The following is a 19,628-nucleotide window of genomic DNA, read 5'->3' as shown; positions in this document are numbered from 1 at the left end:
TGCTGATTAGGAAGAATTAATCAACTACGCTTTTAGTTCAAAACTCTCCAACTGTTTCCTTGGCAGGCACTGGACAGGAGAGTGGCTGCCGCAAGTGTGGGGAAATCACCGCCTTGCGCCAGAGGACTGAGTTAAACTTCCAGCCACACACAGCTGGGAGGAAAAAACTTCCCACTTATGGAGTGCTGGGTAGATCAGAAAGTGATGATACAGGTCTTGGACACCACAACTTTCTGGGCCTGAAGTTTTGAATTCTTGTGGGTTTGCTGGCAAGGCATCACATCAAGAAGTCTGTTGACCGTAAATCACAAAACTGTAGCTGAGTATCAAGCAACACCCTCCCACAGAAGAAACATAAAGGTTTTTATTTCCCCTGCTTGGTTCACTCACTCCAAGGCAGAGATGGATGCAGTTCTCCACACCCAAGACCTCTCTAAATCCTCCTGACAGGGGAGGTTCTCATGTACCTCCCCCCATCCATTCACATGTGCTATGAGAGGAGGATAAATCCATGACAGGGATTTATCATGTTGTGACCTCAGCTCCTCTGCTGACCCAGGCACAAACCAAGATATTTGATCTCCCAGTGCCTTGGTTCCTCTCCTGCCCATGAGACAGCCAGTACAGTTCCCTATTTCACAGGGCTGCTGTCATGGTGGTAAATCTGACGCCGCTGAAGCACTCAGATGCATCGACCCATGAAAGAACACAAGCAGAGTCCGTGTCCCAACAAAACACAGGTCTCTGCCCTAGAGGCAGCTGCTCTTCACTGGTTGGACACACGGACAGCTTGTGAAGTATGTCGGGTCCCTTTGAGAAGAGTGCCAAACCACAGTAAGTGCCAAAAAGCAAGGATGGGGAAATGATGACAGGTTTCCTGAGATGATGGTATACAGTGCCTTGGTCCCGTGGTGGGGAAGAAGATAGAAAACAAAACATAACAATAGGTAGAAGGCCTTGAACAGCTTTAGAGAATAAGAGCCCTGCTCTCAACCACTCACGGCAAAACAATCACAAATGCAGAATGAGAAAAAGATCAAATTATGAGGTACTATTTGCTTTTTATCGCTGTTCCCAAAGTAAATGTTTATCTTTATCCGCACACAAATTTGGGATGCCTGCACAGATTTTAAAGTCCAATATATCCAACAGTAGTCGTCATCTAAAGCTGTAGCCAAGCACGTAGGCAGGAAACCCAAATGGATGCAAAAAAAGAGAAAGGCGAAAGAGGAAAAGAAAACCTTACTGATATTACTGTGAACTTGATTATATATCAGAAAAAAGAAACAGCAGGAGTAGTGCTGCTTTATTTTCCCTCTGATGACAGTACAAGAGGAAGAAATAATACCCTGCAAAGGTCACTCTTATCCTGTTCATCTGTGACAAGCTGATAATCTGGGATCTCAGAAAACTTTCTTTAAAAATCTTCACGGACATGCTCTTATCAAAAGGATTAAGGTTTAATACATACCGGCAGATGCAACAGATTCAAGCATCTGCTAATCAGAGCAGAGTCAGTTTGCTGCACGCACCGGCTGGAGTTGATGAGCACAGGAAGCTTTCCCCTTCATATAGAGAAAGAACAAATCCAAACATACATGAAATCATCTCCTGGCTGTGCCCCCCAGCTCACACATAGGTGGCTGAACATCCCTGTGCTGTGTGTGTTCCCACCTGCAGACATGTCAGGAATGGTGACAGACGTGTGCTGCTCACAGCCAGTGCACCCGTAGGGGTGCTCCTAGAAAGTTTCAACCCTGAGACCATCTCAAGCACCACTCATGCAGGGTGGGAATGTCACTCTGCCTTTGGAGAGGGGAACCACAGAAGGAAGGGTTTCTGGATATAAAGGCTTTGCTTTTTGACTGCTGGGAGGAACCTACTGAAATTACTCCAGACGGGATGTGTTCTTTTCTACTTCCAGTAACGGATTTTGCAAACAGCACAAAGTCAGTGTGCTGCACCCAGAAGCAGGAGAGCAGCTCTCAGAGTTGACCCCATCTTTAAAACAGCCCATGCAATTCCTGATGTCCATGACTATGGCAAAAGTGTCACAGCCCACTGAGAACACCCCAGCCAGCAGCCCTGCAGTGAGCCTGCACAAGTCCTCTGATGCTGCTTACAAGTGTTGGAGCTCACCAGCTCAAGGTCAGCTTGGGCACACCTCTGTGAGACACTGTCATCCTTCTGTGTACACATGAGCCATCCAAGTCAGTGGCAAAATGGCAGCACTGAAAGCCTTCAGGAAAAGCACTATGTAGCACAGAAGCTCTGAAATAGCTGGATGGTCCTACTAAAAGGTTATCAACCCCTGAGGATGGACAGGGGATGCTTCTCAGTTTCAGCAGATGGGCTTATTCCCAATGAACCTCTCTGTCCTACAAGCAAAGAGATTAAAAAGCCCACAAAACCCAAAATGCACAGACCTCAAGTGAACAAATACACAGAATCTTTTGCAACTGGGAAAGCACTGCCTGGCTACCCTGCTGTGCTGCTGGATTCAGAAGGCTCTTTGGCAAAGCTGTGCAGGTGCCCACAGATTAGACATGCTCAGACCAGCAGAAAGAGGCCAGGGAACTTTTATTTACCTCAAATATCACATGTGAAGATGGTAGAAGCTAAGCCATTGACTTCAGCCCATATTGAACATCTGAAACAGCCATATCCCCCCGAGTCCCATAACTGAGGAACCATAAAACTCTCTGTAACATGAATGCTACAGGAGGGAGGAATTAATTCTGAACCCACCACATCAATCTCGATCTGTTTGTACCCCTAAATTTTCTTTTTCAAAAAAAGGGAAAATATTCCTGACAACAACTGGGATGCTAGCAAATACTCCGTGGACTGCACTTGCAAAATCCTTTCGGTGCGTACCAATGTAAGCAGCCAAGCTCAGGCAAAAACCAGGAACAATGAAAGTGACTCTAAGCCTGGACTAGCAAATTTGCACGGACTGTTTCTAGTACAGATTCAGTAATCTCTTTTTCATAGCCCCAACCAAGAGGAATCATAAGGATTTTTCTCTAAGCTGGGGGAATCTGCTGCTCCTTGCTGAGTATGAGGCTTTATTCATGGTTGGAGATACAGCTCTGCATAAACAAAGATAAAACACTCGAACTCTTAGCTGTGCATTCCTGACGCAGCTCTAAGTGGGGCACTAAAATTAGAAATTCACATGGAAGAGTCCTCCTAGGAGTCTTCAGCACTCGACATTTTGCCTTGTTCCATGGTTTGCCATCCTACAGCTGATACTGTTCAATCCTGTCCCATCATTCTGAAAGAAAATACATCCATTGCCTTTTCACTGCTTTTATTATCCTCAACTGGTTGTCAGAAAAAGTGATGGAATAACAACCAGCGCTGTCAAACATTTAAATCTCTTTTAAACTCCAGTCATTACAAGACATTATTTCCCAGTATGTTTGGAACATAATGAAAATGTATCACTGATTTTTTAATTTAATCTTCTTTACTTTTTTATTGTTCTGTAGCTCACATTGAGAATAAGATTCTTTTCCTTCAAAATATTGCTCACTTCAGTTGACAGTGTTGGATAGTGGCAGATGTCTAGTACTAGGGGCAATGACACAGAGGCAGGGATAGAGGCATGAACCTTCAGGTATCTTGCCTAACTCTGCCTTGATTTTCCCCATCTGTTAGATGAAAAAAATAATTTCTTTCTCTTTTCCACTATTTGTACAACCACATCACCTTCAACCCAGACCATGGTTCCACACTGCTACATGCCATACACATGGGTAGTAAGAGGCAAATCACACTGAAGAGGTTCCCAGGCTACAGAAGAGATTTTGAGAGGAAGCAATGAGGAAATGCTACGTTTAAGGTAATTTAACACAGTGGTGGTAGCTGGGAATGACACAGGTCTCCAGAGTGCCAGCCCAGATACCTCCAGATCAAGCTGCCTCTGAGAACTGTACACAAATAAATTTCATCTTGACCATGACGGGTGGTCAAGAAAGTTTTTTTGCTATTTAAATACATCACAAATATTGGCAACACAGTATTTGCTTTTAAAAAAATATTAAATACCTTCAGACCAGGTACATCTCATTACTTGGTACACCTCCCACAAAGTGCTATTTTGCCAAACAGATATTCTGTTGGAAATTCAGGATAAAACTCAAGAGTTTCAGAAGGTAGGTGTCCAATTCCAGACAAAGCAATCAGCATTCAATACATAATTCACAGCAGGGACAAAAAATCCTGAGCTTACGTGTGCTGCTATTTCCAGTATTTCATTTTCACAGTCTCTGCTGGAAGCCCTTTCTCCTGAGCCACAAAGTTTTCTTGTTTTTCAAAAAATGCAAACATTTATTTTATGGGCTGAAATTTTTTTTTTTTTTTTCTTAAGGTCTTGCTGCACTGATCTCTTAAGCAAGGATTTAAGCAGAACAGGTAAAATCTGGGATAAAAATACCATTTAAGAGAGGAGCCCCATGACCATAGCATTCACCAGGCCTCTACACAGGGGTTCAGACAATTTAGGACTAGCCCCTGTTCCATCCATGAAAGTTATGCACCTAATGTCTTGTCTTTTACTAATGCCTCCTTTTACTAATGAAAGACACAGTGGGTTCTCTGCCCCTGAACTTTTCAATGCGTTACTGCAATTCAGAAGGTGTGATATGTACACAGAAACACACTGCAGCTACACAAGAGGAGCTCTGTGCTTTACTCATCACACTAGCACTTCCAAGCTTTACCAAGCGGGAGGAAAATATTAATTAGATTTTTTTTTCATAATGCATCTGCAGGTCTTCAAACAATACCCAAGGCAAGCTAAATCTCACATGACATTGCAGTCATGGTAATTTTGAGATCATCTTGGTCATCTTCTCCATTTCAATTCACTGTACCAGAGGGCTGGAACTCGTCATGACAGTGAAGGTCACACAGGTCCTTTCTAAAACTTCAGTTCAAGTTGAACTCTTTGAATACAGTCTCTCCTACACCACCTCACATGACAGAAAACATCCTCAGATACTGTTGTGTTGAGGCTAAAGATGATGATTTAGCCTTGTAATTTTCCCTGCTTTTAGAGATGTGCAATTTTGAAAGGTAAAGCCTGCATTTTAATCACTTCTGACTGGTTCTGTGATTCAGAGAGACTTTCACTTGCAAGACATGGACTCAGCCTGGCTCTGAGGTTATAGTGATTGAAAGTTACCCACATGTTATTGATGGCCAATATGAAGTAAACTCAGTGGCTAAAAAACCTCTACTGCAGGGGGCTCTCTCAACAACTGCCTCAAGATAGAGAGAAGAACTTTCCAAACATGAAGCCTGAGACAATCTTTCACTTTGAGGTTTAGAGACATTGAGGTTGACTCCTGCTGGGATACCCAACTTGCAGAAGGATCCTCTCCCACCAACCCTGCTGCTATGTGAAGGAAAGGCCTTTTCTGCTCCATAAAGGATCCATGTTGAGAAAATGCTCTTCAAACTCATCACTTCAGAGGAGAGGGCAACACAGTTCTGCAGTGCAGCAACATCCCACCTCCTCTGCCCAAGGCATGGGAAGCAGTCATCAGCTACCTTTGCTTTCCAATTCAGCTGCCTTGAGTTAGGCAGGACCACCAAGTACAAGGAGGGCACTGCTGACCACAGGTGTCCAAATTCTCTCCCTGGTCATTTTTAGCTCATGGAAGTGTCCTTGTCACCTACCCAGGATACAAAAAACGTTTTTAGAGATAAGCAATGCAGGGATGGTGCAGAGATGCATACTCATCCATGTCCTCAACAGCAGACCTGCTGGCTAAGGGACATTGTCTGGGGTTGGCATTGGCCCACCCATTTTGAGAAACATTGAGGACTTTCCAGACCTACTGCAGAGGGCACACATCCCTCTGTGTCAGAGGCACCTCCTGGTGCAGTGTGTCTCTTTGCAATCTTGAACTCATACCAAAGATCAATAGAGCTTCCCTCTGTGTGAATTTATGCCAATGGGCAAAGTATGTTAAATAAACTGCTTGTCATTACCCTGCTATCACTCCTACTCCACTGAGAGAGGACTATGTTACCATTTAGCTTATGTTGCTTTAAAACTGTCTTGAAGATAATATAAAAAAGGAACCTAACGATAAAATTTCTCTTATTCCAGAATAGGAATATCCCCAAGGGCAAGGTATTCCTACAAAATTATTATAATGCTTTAACTGCATAAGCACAACTGAAAATGTCTTCTCTGAAAACAAGTCCTAACTCTATTTTCCTATCTGCAGCCATTAACCCGATAAATTTGGGAAGGTCAGCTAAGGTGTAATCCAATAAATGTGCTGATGTTCTGAGTAAGTACCTTACAATTTGCAGCCTAATCTATTATCCTACTATAAGACCATCAAATGACTCACCAGTTTTAATACTTAGTACAGATCAAACAAAGGAAAATATCAAAGCTTTACGTTCTAGTTCCACCTTTCAAGGACTTGTTTGAGTACCCTTTAATTACAGCAGATGATACATCCAACTCCGGCATTTTCTTTCTCTAACAGCTCAAGTTAGAAGTTGCTGTAGCTGTACTTTTCACAGGACATCACTATGTTAACCAATAAGTCCTGAAAAGCCTGATAAACTGAACAAAAGAAATTAGGATTTGATCTCAGAGATGGAATTCAGCTTCTGCCCACCGGATTGCACAGTGTGTAATGCACCTGGGAGATTCACCATCCTGGGTAAGGAGGGAAAAGTCTGCAGAGCACCCATCTGAGCTGTGGGCAAAAAGCCATGGGAACGAGCATGTGCCCCAAACAGCATATGTCATCTTGGAGGCTGACACCCGAACTTGCCTATGACTTCAAATCTTAAAGAAACTCAAAGGCACCTGCAGAAGTTTGCATGTGAGTGCTGTGATTTTTTTATTTATCTTTTTTAATGGTAAAGGTGCAAAATAAAAGTGAAAAAACCAACCTATTCACAGAACCCCAGATCCCAAAGGAAGAAGTATCAGGAGGCAGTCGTCAGCAATGTCAGCAAACTGCAAATGCTCAGTGAAGTGGGTACAGAAGTTACTACAAAGATATTGGAGCTGCCCAGGGGCATTGCACAAATCTCTTTCAGTTAACTCTCGCAGTGTTTCGACACTATAAAGCATTTCCCAGTAACAGTGTGCATTTGTGTGTGTTTGGCCCACACGAACAGAATGAACGTGGGTTACTCAAAGCAGTGCCCGAGCAGAACTTGTCTCATTTGTCGCAACAACAAAAACTCACTGGGAAAAGCACTGAATGGTATCTGGTTTACATTGTTGCTCTTTTTGACTGACTAACCCACATTAGACTGTTTTTCAAGCACAATTCTGTAATTTTATGCAATAACTGTGCACATGCTGCTAGAATGAAAGAAGAGTTTAATAGGGAAGTCCCTGCAGAAGGGATGGGAAACTCAGAGTCTCTGTGGCAGATGGACACTTCCAAAAGTGCCCAAATCTGATTTCACTTTGCTTTTGCTCAGTTCACAGACTTAAACATGTGCAATTCTAAAGAGACTCTGATCACTACTTTAGTTCTGCTCCAAAAGTATCAGTTCTCAGCTACTTAAAAGAAATGCAGTAATGAAAAGAACGAAAAAAAGCCACAAACCAAAGAGAAGGCTTATACGGGTGTGCACCCATCACTCACCTATCCCTTTGATACTTTTGACTTTAGGTGTTTTAGTAAGGTTAATACAGCATATATATAGCTGCATACATCCCTACAGACATGTAAGAAATGAGACCAGTCATGAGATTAGGAAGGAACGATGGCACACAACTGGGCACAAACATATCTGGAATGATTTTATAAGATTTTATGAGATCCCAAGAATTGCCCTTTTTTAAAGTGCCACCAGAGTGTCACCACTTCCTCTGATAGATAGATGACATCTCACCAGAACTTAAATAGCTCCACTCAAGCACTACCTAGGATGAGTGACAAAAATTAGCCGAGCCACTGACACTCCTGCAGTCCTTGTCTAGACACAGAAGAGAAGTGTGAATTCCTGTCTGCCTTGCTGGGCTACAGCCACCCTGACAGCTGAGCTATGGTCCAAGCCACTTCATCGCCACTGATTAGATGACAAAAAACAAAAGAAAACAACTTGAGACGCAAATATCCGGATCCTTCTGGCAGCATGACAGATAAAAGTTAACAAAACGGAAAAATGACAAGAAAATAAAAGCATAAAAGTACTTGTGAACTGAGCAGGTTTTAATTCACAAGCTATTGTTGGTTAAAAGTTGAGGAGAATGAAATGCCAATTTTGAAAGTATTTCTCTAACATCTCCGTGGCAATTTAACAATCAGGATCAGAGGCCCTTCGCTCAGAGGTGTGGCAGCTTTTGAGCCGGTGCCCCCTCAGAGCAGCTGTGCCCTTCTCCCCATTGACAGCCACATCTGGATGCTATCAGGAGGAACTGGCATGCCTGCTCACAACAAATACCAAGCAGTTAGCAAATTGACTCCAGAAGTCAATGCTGGCCCCTTTCCCACTCTCTGTTTATGCAACGTGCCACTAACCTGTTGAGTCCGAGGTTTGTATGGAGAGCTGCTCTCCAGGTCGGCCAGGATGCTGGTCAGAGAGTCAATTTCTGCATCTAGACTGGACCGCCTCTCTTCAAGCGTCTTGCCACCAGGATTCACCTTAAAGAAGAAAGAAAAGTTCCAGTTATTCAAACCACTTGGCCTGGTACGTGATTTCTTACTCATAAAGCTGCCACCATGCCCAACAATTAACTCTCCAGTTTCAGGGACAAACAGGCTGAAATGCTATAGTTCCCTCCAGAACTAGCAACAAGCCTCCATCTCACAGGGACTTATGCTGCTTTGGGGCTTTTCTTCATGTATTTCCCACAATGGGAAATGTGAATGAAATACACTGTGTTAAACTGACTTGGAGGATTAGAAATTCAGCAATTCGCTGCTGAGGTGAAGAGGCAGGACACCAAGAATACCCATCTGGGAAAACAGAGCTGGGGACAGGCTTGGAGAACCTGGATCCCAAGAGCATCTCCTCTGCCATGTCCTCACCTCAGGTAAAGCACAAACAGAAATGAACTGCAAGCCATAGTGGCCAGCCACCAGCCACATGCACCTATTCTTATTCTAAATCAATTCTTGGTAACTGTGCCTCTCTGATTCAACACTTCTTCACAAATTTCATCTGAAAAATGAGTCCCTTCAAGGAAGAGTGAAAAGGATCAATCCATTTCTAGGAGATTCAAGGTGAAGGGTGTGATTTGCAATAAGCAGTCAGAAAATAGCATAAATAAGGTCCTTGTGAAAAGGCTACTATGCAGGAAAGCCCAGAGAAAAATGCCAACATGCAGCCAGGACCCTTTCTAATTCAATGCATTTTGCTTTCTCCATGCTTTCTTTATGCCCAGCCCCACTTGTACCCAGGCTGGATACAAGGGATGCTCACTTGGAGGGGAAGAGACATGAATCTTCACCACCACCACCCACCTCAAAAAGTAAAACCCAGGTCTCAGCACCACAGGAGAGCATGTGATCCCCAAGCCACTGTTCAATGGCTGCACTGCAAGCCCTGCTAGAATAAGTATTTTAAAAGAGGACTCATTCCCATGCTTTGTTTTTGATCAACTAACCTAGTCCAAAACTTCTGGAAAGGACCTCTGTGCTGTACAGCCCAACCCAACAGTGATACATCCTGACAGGGCACAAAGGCAGGTACAGATTAGGAAACCCTCCTTAATGTTTTCAGTGCTTTGGAAGTTAGGCAGCTCCATCAGGAATGTGAAATTTAAGAAAACCAGTTAAGGATCCCTACAGTGTTGGAAGTAGGTACCAGGAGCCAGCCCCACTGAGCCAGCCCACAATTAGGGCATGCAAAGAAACCAAAGTTCTTGAGTCAAGGGAAACATTACATTGAAAGTCTTTTCTCAACATGAGTTAATTTTCTTCTGTCTTTCCATTTTTTACTTATCTGCAAATCCCCCAGACAGAGTCTCTCCACGTACGTGCAAGCACAGAGCTCAGTGAAGAGCTCATTCAGAGCTTGACGACTTCAACAATAAAAATATTAAAGAATTACCTAACAACTCACCTAATATCAACTGCAAAGCCTGTTCAGACCATACCAGCACCTCCCCACAGACAATCCAGCTCTGTTTGCCTTCACTCTCACCAAGTTATTTCAATTTTCCAAGCCAAAAATTTGCCTTTTCCTTTGGCTCACTGGCTGTTCCAGATAGTTTTTATTTAAATTTCATTTCAGGAGTATTCGATCATTACCTATTTTACAGAACTCCCCAGTAATCAATCTGATACATAAGTGGCAAGTTGGTCAATGAGAGACAGGCTATGCAAAATAGACAGGCTGTTAGTTGGCCAAACTTATACGTGCTGAGGCATTCATTAGTTCCTAATGATTATTAAATTTTATTGGATTACAATAAAATTGGCTTGACTAACAAGAAAATGGAAGCTCCAATGTGCTTTATGCAAGAACACACCATTTAAAAGGCTGAAAGTCAGGTTACAAACTACTTAGAAACTCAACTCTTCTCGCCTATTTTTATTATAGAGCCAAAGTCTTTCCATCCAAACTATTGTTAAAAAAAAAAGAAATATTTTTCACAGGAATTACCCCAGACCCCTACTCCTGGATAACTGTAGGCACCTGGATTTTCATAGCTCCAAAAGTACAATTTCCTTTCCACTTCATGGCTCTTGTTTGGTTTTTCTCCATCCTCCAGTAGTTGGCCTATAACTGCCACAGGCTTCCCAGACAGAAAAACTGTGATTGCTCCACTCCAGCACATTTTTAAGCTAAGCAGCCAAAAGTCAGCCTGGAAAGGAGAGGAGAGATGCAAAGGGCATCCAAGACCCCAGCATGCGAAGTGATAAATCAAGGGAATGGCAGGCCCAGGAATAAACCTGGAGTACACACAGGACCTTCTTGGCACCCTGACCCTGGAGAGAAGGGATGGTGGTAGATGAGAAGATCAGCCAATTTCATTTCTGCTTCTTAGCATTTCTGGGCCATATTATTCCCAGGTTCTCATTCCCCAGAACAATTATGCAATAGCTGACTAGCAAACACTGCAGAACAAGTTGTAAGGTTGTAAAAGTTAAATGTCCTTAGGAAACCTAGAAAAATAAAATAAAATAGAATGGAAACATCTCTGTTGATTCGGGGCTCTGTAGAAGATTTACTTATTCAATTAAAACATAACCAACATAGATTAAAAGCCCAATTCTACAAATGCTGGGGCACAACGCAGTACAAAGGTGCCAACGAATAACACTACTGATATGTGTCAGGGCCTAATGGGACAGGAATGGACTTTGAAGACATTTAAGAAATGGTAATCCGTGCAAAGACAGATTCCTGCTTGCTCTCTCTTCCCCATCTCCACAGATCTTGCATCTTCTCTCTCTCCACAGTGCTCCACATTCAGCTGAAGGATTTGGGGAAACAGGAGAAGCATTTGCAACACCAACTTCAGCAAGAGAGGGTTAAGTTATTTCTCTTCCCATGCTCTTTGTCATGACGCTGCTATAAAAGTTTTATGATATTGTTCTGGAACAAAACCCAAGCACCAGGTCCCAAGGCACAACAGGTTCACACAGACACAGCTCTGCTCCGAGGAACCCAGACTGGTTAAGCTCACAACCTCGCAGATACAAACACCGGAACCAGAAAGAACTGCTAATTCTATTTCTGTCTGGATTTATGGCATTGTTGCAGACATGTCACTTGTGCACCCCCTCTTTCAGCCAGCAGAAGATGGAAAAATGGGTTTAAAAAGAAAAAGGATGCTATCTTTGGCTCAGTCAACGTGAGTTCAACAAAAAGCAAACATAAGCCAACCTAGTCCAACAAATTACTCACACCAGAGACCATCCACTCACGTGAACTTCTGCAACGCCTACACTCCTATCCCCTGGCTCAGTCCCTGCTGTGAGTCAAAAGACAGAAAAACAGCAGAGAGCTTCACTGCTTGGCTTGTTTGTTCGCCTCTGAATTCCTGGTGTGCAGCTCAGAGCAGTTGTGATGGTAATCTGCTCCTGAGCCCTGTCAACCGACTGCTCTGATGAAAATTTGCTTTACTTTTGCTAATCCTTCCACCCAACACCAGTCAGTGCCACAGGTCCCCCCACACCACCCCAAGGGACATTCATTACAGAACATGCAGTGCAGATGTCAACGCAGGGTCTCAAATTTTGCCTCACTATTCTAAAAGGGTTGTAAGACTATCTTCCAAGCTAAAAGACATGAAAAGCACAATGATTTCCCTAGATGTCACCTCTTTCTACAATGCCAGATCACCTATTCTTATCAAATTTTGGAGCTTCCAGCAGAGAAACAAGAACACTTCTCGTTTATCCAAGCCAGCTCCTTGCAGTGGGCTCAAAGAGAAGAATCTGGTTCCCAGATGTCCTTCTTAGCTCCTGCTCCAAATTCCTTTCCCTACCCAGACCCAGACACCTCTCTTTTATTCTGTTTTCCCCTCTCTCTATGCCCTGTTTGCTGCCCTGCAGTGCTGTAGCTCAGGACAGGCATTAGCCCCTGGGACAAGAGATGCAACATGGGATGCCAGCTTGGCCTCTGAGCCTCTACAGTAAATCACACTGATGCCTGGTGGTGTGGATGTGTCAGAGAAACATGGAGGGTGACTCTGCAGCAGCAACCTGCTGACAAGACATGGACAGTTACAAGTAACTCCAGTGTCCCAATGCGTATTTTCTACTAAGACAAGGCAATGGCCAAACTCCTGAATACTTTGAGACCATCAGGACTTTGCTCACCACAGTGCAATTTACCAGCATCCATATCCACCATGTCCCCATCCACCTCAGCCCTGCTCAAGTCTCATCTAATGGAGGTTGAGCTGAGCATGTTTCCTGAGCATTGTGACCAGCTCATCCTCTGAGCTGTGTCCCCAGAACACGAGCTGTCATTAGTGGGAAATGTAGTGCTGTTTTATCTGTACAGACACATCCAAGACAGCAGAGCTACAGCTAAACAAGCAACCTTCCTTGTAGCATCAGCCTGCTCCACATGCCGTGCTATCACAAGTCACTGATAACTTCATAACTCACAAGTGAAAGACTGGAGATGAACACCATGAAGGTGTCATGAAAGGTCATACCTTGACTCAAAACAACGCTGGGGGCCTGCAGTACCTTCTGCTCCTGGTTCTTGGTTTTACTGGAAGCCCAAGGTGCTTGGGAGCTCTCGTTGAGCTGCAACACGTCAACACTGTTTGCACTTACACATCCAAGAATGGGGAAAAGCAGGGAGCAGAAAAGCCTTCTGGATCAAAGGAAGGACTAAACTAGTGAGGGGATCAAGTGGAATTTAGAAAAATCAGAGATTGTGAGCAGGTGTAATACATATGGACTTTTGCCCTGAAAGACTTCATTGTCCTTTCCTCCAGTAAAAGCCAGTGAGCCACAGCTGATAGACTCAGTGACCACTGTCTGCTTCCACCACGCTGCACCCACCGCAGGCGCCTGTCACGCTCTGCAGGCTGTCTGAATCCTGGGGTAGGCACTGAGGTGGTGGAAAGAGCAAACAGAACAGACTCCAAACAAGAAGTGAGCCTCCCCTCATGCTCCATGGCCTTGGGCACTGGGCTTAGACAGAGTCACAGACTGAGCAAGAAGATTGGGGCTCTTTAATTTCCTATTTTAGCTAGGGGCAGGTAAGGGAGAGAGAAGTGTTTGATTTTGATGGTATTCACCACACTTACAAGAAGAGATTGGGAGAAATGTTAACTAGGAAGAAGAAAGAAAGTGATTCAGTCTTGATATACTTCAGGATGGAGGTTGTGTTTAATTTTTCCTTTTTTTCTCTCTTTCTTTGCTCTTTCTTCGACAATTTCACTGCCGGAGGCAAGGTTCTTTTCAGACACACACCCCTGCTACTTCAGCTCTCTCTCATTCTTCTTTCCAAGGTCACAAAAGCCATCTAAAGCCCAAAAAGACATTGCAGTGGCAAAAAGATGCATCCTGAAGGGCATCTATCAGGAAAACGAAGCACCCTGAAGAGTTGCATTGTCTATTCTCCCCTGAGCCTATAGACAAGTGCAAACATTTTCTTCCAAATTCCCTAATGTAAATTAAAAGAGTTCCAAAAGGCTGTACCCCCACACATGCACATGGAGACAAGAGCTGACTGCAGCATTCAGGGCAAAGGAGGTCTGAGATGCTTGATTGATGCCTAATCTCCATTCCACGCACCAAGGAGGGGCTGTAAAAGAAGTCATGCCCTTTAAAAACAGAAAGATTGAGTCTTTTGAAACAAATCTGAAATGATGGAAGATTTCAGCAGATGTGACCGCAGTGATTTCACCAGATGTGATTGTATCAAGGATCTAATAGAAAAGAACTTCCCTGCTGTTCCATCAGGCTAAAGCCAGGCCTGAAATATCCTTTTTAGTCTTTTGATGACATCAAGGATAAAAGCCAAAGGGAAGTCAGGTTTTGATTTATTTTTTCCCCTGCTTTTCTTTTTTTCAGCCACAGAATAGTTTTACCTGGTTTGTGTTGCTGGATATTAGCAGGACCAAAGGAAAACACTTCAAAAGTTTAAAGAGGGCTGTTCAAAGGCACCATTTGGTGTCTCAGATGCTGCTGTCATTTAATCTAGCAACATTTCTACAACTCCAGCCACTTCTGAAGATCTCACTGTAAGGAGGCAGGTGGGCCTACCTGGAACAGAGCTTAAGTGGAGTGGGGGTAATCATCCACTACATTTACTGCCTACGTTTACTGTCCCAAAAAGGGCCAATAAATGTGTCAAATATCTTCCCCTGGCAAAGTTCACACCAGCAGCTGTGTCACTGCAAAATGCAGGAGACAGGGTGGGGTAAAGGGAGCTGCACTCCTCAGGTCCAAGCACAGCTCAGCCAGACCTATGGCATGGGTTTGGCATAGCCACAGTCCCACATTCCATTTTTCCACTCATGGAAAACGCAGATAGCACTGGGTATCCAGATGGAACTAATTTCTGAAGCAACAAGGTACTGTAAAGAACTGCATGGGCTTTCAGTTGGGGCAAATGAACAAGCAGATCATGAAAAGTTATTTGCTAAGCATTGCTAGGAGACACCTTGCAAAACCTTAACAACTGATTTAAGAACTCACTGGTGTAGAAAGCTTATGAGAAGGGTAAATAACAAAAATATTTTAAAACATACAGAAAAAGCAGATAACAGAAGAAAGCATGAAATTAGAAAGCATCAGTTTTAAAACAAAGAAAGGGGGGTAGGTGTTTTGTCACACAACATACCACTAAGCTGTGGATCTACTTCTGCTGCAAGATGCTGTGGTTGCTATGAGTTTACATGGATTTCAAAAGCAGCAGGAGCAACACGTGGAAGAAAACTCCACCAAGATACATAATAAATAAAAAATGTTCTGTGTGTCCCCTTCTGCATTTTTCTCTGGCCACCAGTGATCTGATTTGGCTCTACAGACATTCACATAGACCCTCTGCTTGTGTTTTCTATCTGCCCACCGACAACTGCCAGTCACCTCTGCTGATGGGCACATTCCAGTCTCTGCAGGTAAATAACTGACCATCACCTTAGTGCCAGGGTTTGGACCAACACCTGTAAACCCACTTCTTCCTTCCTTGTAGCAAAAACAACAGAAATCACAGTCAACTGCATGCAGCCTCCTGGGACACATAGATGAAAGACAGCAAAGACTGTTGCAGTTATGAATCTGTATGACAATAAAGATTTATATTTCCCTAGAGATTAGTGTGACAGGCACTGCTCACATACAATACCTAGGAAACATCCTTGTCCCAAGAAGCTTACTGTCAACTGGATACCAGCCCTGGGAAGAGAAAGCAGGTAGAGGGGTGGGAGAAAGGTGCTGCAACTGGAGATACAACCAAGCTCCCTTCAGGCTACCAAGATAAAGACATTAATCCACTGGGCCAAGCCAGCTCCTTAAAGGACACTTAATTCTCTCTATTTGCCATCCTATCCCCAACAAAACACACCAGAAGACAACAAACCCCTGTCCAAGACATCCAAGTTCCACCTGCAAGTTCACTGCAGGATGGCCAAAATTTCACATGACCAGAAAGCTGCATCTGAGATGCTGCCATGCCAAGCATCAGCTTGTGGGTCAGTGGTGATCTTCATCACTGTTTAATAAGCCATTGCCCTCTGCTTAACTTGAGCAGGGCCCCAGTCCAGAAACCAGCATCTCGGCTCTGCTTGGGGGCAGCACGCACAGTGTGAATGCGCAGCAGAGCCCAGGAGTAACTACCCTGCCAGCAGCTCCTAACCCTAACACTGGAGGGAATATTTTGCCACAAACACCCATGGTTTGTCCAGACTTTTCAAGAGGATTTGGCCTTGGAGATTAAGCAGAATAAGCAGAAGCAAATAAAGGATGGAACTGCATCACAGAAGCTTAGCCAACAGGCTCACTGGCCTGGGACACTCTCTGCTGAAGCACTGGGTAGAAGGCCAGCAGCAGACAACTCTGCTGGCTGTGGTGGGACATGGACAACAGACCACCACGAGGAGATTTGCAACACTTCCTATCCCATTGCCACTCCCGAGGACAACAGAAGGCAATTATGTGACAGAAGTAAAGAGCTTCTAACCACTGAGTTTTGCCCATGGAAAGAAGTCCTGGAAATGCCAAGGTTAGCTAAATGGGGTTTTTGAAACTGCAGTGCTTCTCTGAGCCTCTACACTGGAAAAGAGAAAAATGGCAAACGCTGTTCAGTCAATTAGAAGATCTTCGTACTGTGGGCCAGCTAGTATGTGGGGAAGAGGCACTGTAATCCTCAGCACATGAAAGCAACAGGATGGATTTGATAAGGAACAGTCAGGGGATGAAGAGAGAGGAGGAGTCCCATGAGCCGACATCTGCCAGAGCAGCAGACCCGACAGTCCTGAGAGTTTACTTAACATGTCTGATCAAAAGCTTTGGGAGTCTTGTCTGTGTTAAGTGCTACCAGATGCAAAATCAGCAGCAAGATGAGAAGTATATTAATAAACTAAGGAGGCACATAAAGTTATTTGAAAACTGAATGGGGAAGATGGGGAGAGAAGGGGGAGAATAAAACCAGTTTATTTTTCCATTAAGGCAATTTAATATTCTCTGGGTGGAGTTACAATCACTCGTCCTTGGGAATTAAATTGAATTAGTGAAACGTTCCTGTTCATCAGTGGAATATACAATATGAAGTGGGATATATTATTTTTTTCTTTATGCTTTCGGCAGGACAGTGCTACCTCTTTATTCACAGGGCAAGAACAGCTGGCCATGAAATCCTTTTGACCCAGCATGACTTTCACTGACTTAACTAACTTCACAGCAGCAGGGAATATATCCCTTTTCTTTTAATTAATGCAATTACATTAGGACTCATTATTGACAATTATGGTGACTGTTAAAAGTTTCCCCTTTCTTTGCCCACTCTCCCACCAACTTAAAATCTGCTCCAATATCGTCACAAATTAATGTTTAATTAGCCATCAAGCAGAGCTGATGTTCCCTGCAGAGTATTGCTGCTTACAGAAAAACTGAGAAATAGGAGAACATAGCAGATATTTCATCATCTGCCTCCAAGGGGAACCATAACCAAAGAGTAACCAATTACCCCAATACAGTTGCGAAGTTTAATCAATGTAGAAAACAAATAGCTCATTAAGTGTCCAGTGCAATAATGGAAGACCTTCCCACTGAGTCATACAACATGAATGTTACATTTATAGAAGATCCAATGGTGATGTCAATGGTGTTCATCTCCACATCCTGGCCAAGTTGTGATCATCTTTCCTTTTCTGGCATAAGAAAAGAAGTAAGAGGAGGATGCCTCCAACAGCATGGGATGTATCTGACAAGCCATGAATTACACATGCCTATGCACAAGGCAATCTGTCAAACCCAGCCTCCCCACTCTGGATTTACATCCCATAGGGGAAAACCACACCAAACACTGTCTCCTGCCTGGTGCCAAACCATCCAGGAGCAGGGAAAGCACAGAGCTGAAGGTGATTTTACTCCTTTCAACACTTGTGGTGAGTCTGGCGCTGACATATTGTGTCCAGTATGGGAGGCAGCATTGTAAGAACTTGAGAGACGCCCCAGAAAAGCAGAAACAGCTGAAAAGGAGACACGTAGAGAACTCACTTGGTTTCACCTATGAAGGAGATTGAGTAGCTTGACAGCAATATCTAAACCGTTTCACAGAATGAAAATGCCAGATACCAGGAGGCTGTCCAACCAAGCAAACCAGAAAAACATACATAGGTTGGGAAGTCAAAGCTGGAGAAATTCCATTTAGAAATAACAGAGATATTCATTTATGTGTAATACTGCACATAATTAAATGTTAAAACAAACTTCCAAGATTTCTCCACCTCTTGATGTCTGTGGATCAAGGCTGGATGCCTTTGGTCTCCCTGGGTGACCGGGCAAAGCTTTATGATCTGCGCTTGCAGAAGGGCACAGCTGACAATTTAATGACTCTGCCTGGCCCCCACACCGACAGAGGTGAGAAAGAAACAGCTCTGCCACATCCATAAAGATCTATTGACATCACTTTGTGTTTGCACCACTGTAACTGGGAATTAAATTTACATGAACAAACTCTATCCTACACAAGACTGAATATTGTGACAGTTAAATAAAGAGCTTTTTAAAAGGCACATGTCTCAGGCAATTTTAATCAAAAAGGATAGGTTTTGTTAAAGCTACCAATTTCAGAAAATTAAGGTTGACTAAAACTGTTTTTAAAAACTCCTTTTGGAATTTAATCACATATTGGAAACTCATATGCAGCTGCTTGTGTCACCTGCAAAAAGGCTGTATAAAACACAAGCATATGCTTAATTTTACACGTGTGCTTAAGTTCTATCAACTTTAATGAAGTTTAAGCACACAGCCAAGTTTCTCTGAATTTGAGAAAGCATTCCTGAGCATGGGCTGTGTAGTTACTAGGAAATCACCACTGAGAAAAAAAAAGTAAAATTAAAATTGGCCAGTCAATTTTCACAGCCTGAGTAAGCACCAGGTCCAGAAATTAAACATATAATAACATACTTCTGAGTTTGTTTGCTTGTTTTGTTGTAATAGGAAGGGGTGAGTGCCAAAATGTTTGCAAGGATTCCCAGTGAACCTGGCAAAATGTCAGCAAAATGGATACATAAAACTACATGAAAGTCAATGGTTTGGGTTCGGCTTCTGCGGAAATGAGTCATGTTAAAATTCTACTATATGTCTCAAAGCTGAGAAGAGGAAAATCTGGACCCTGCCTCAGCCTACATGTTTTTGGAGTGGTCAATGGCTGCAGTCCATGGGGCAGGCAAGCGTCAGCTGGGCAAACCCCACAGCTCTGATTCACTGAGGAAGGTTCTTGCCTTCAAGAAATTTGCAATCTCATTTCCCAAACCATTAGGTCCATTTCTACATTCCCTTCCAGGATGCCAGATGTGTCTGGTATTGGATTTGGATGGCTGACCATGGGGTTTTCTTTCCTTTTCAACAACAATCTCCTCGTTTAGACATCTTACATTCTACACATCTCCTAAGTGAGAACCTCAGCTGAAGAAAACAGACCTGAATTACACAGAAAGCTGAACAACAAATAAACTGTGCTGCCCAAAGACGGCTGCAAACCCC

At 43.5% G+C, this 19,628-nt stretch overlaps 1 protein-coding gene across 1 annotated transcript in view; it reads right to left on the bottom strand.

Annotated features, from left to right (window-relative positions):
- Positions 1–19,628, bottom strand: part of LPP (LIM domain containing preferred translocation partner in lipoma) — a 311,735-nt gene that overhangs the window by 155,735 nt on the left and 136,372 nt on the right. Inside the window, exon 7 of the mRNA XM_029960801.1 lies at positions 8,520–8,642. Within this exon, the coding sequence (XP_029816661.1) occupies positions 8,520–8,642 (123 nt within the window). The remainder of the gene's footprint in view (positions 1–8,519; positions 8,643–19,628) is intronic.

This window comes from Manacus vitellinus, unplaced genomic scaffold (genome assembly GCF_001715985.3).
Source record: "Manacus vitellinus isolate BGI_N305 unplaced genomic scaffold, ASM171598v3 scaffold_29_pilon, whole genome shotgun sequence".
NCBI lineage: Eukaryota > Metazoa > Chordata > Aves > Passeriformes > Pipridae > Manacus > Manacus vitellinus.
Note: the sequence above shows the minus strand (reverse complement) of the source record. Positions and strands in the feature narration are given on the sequence as shown.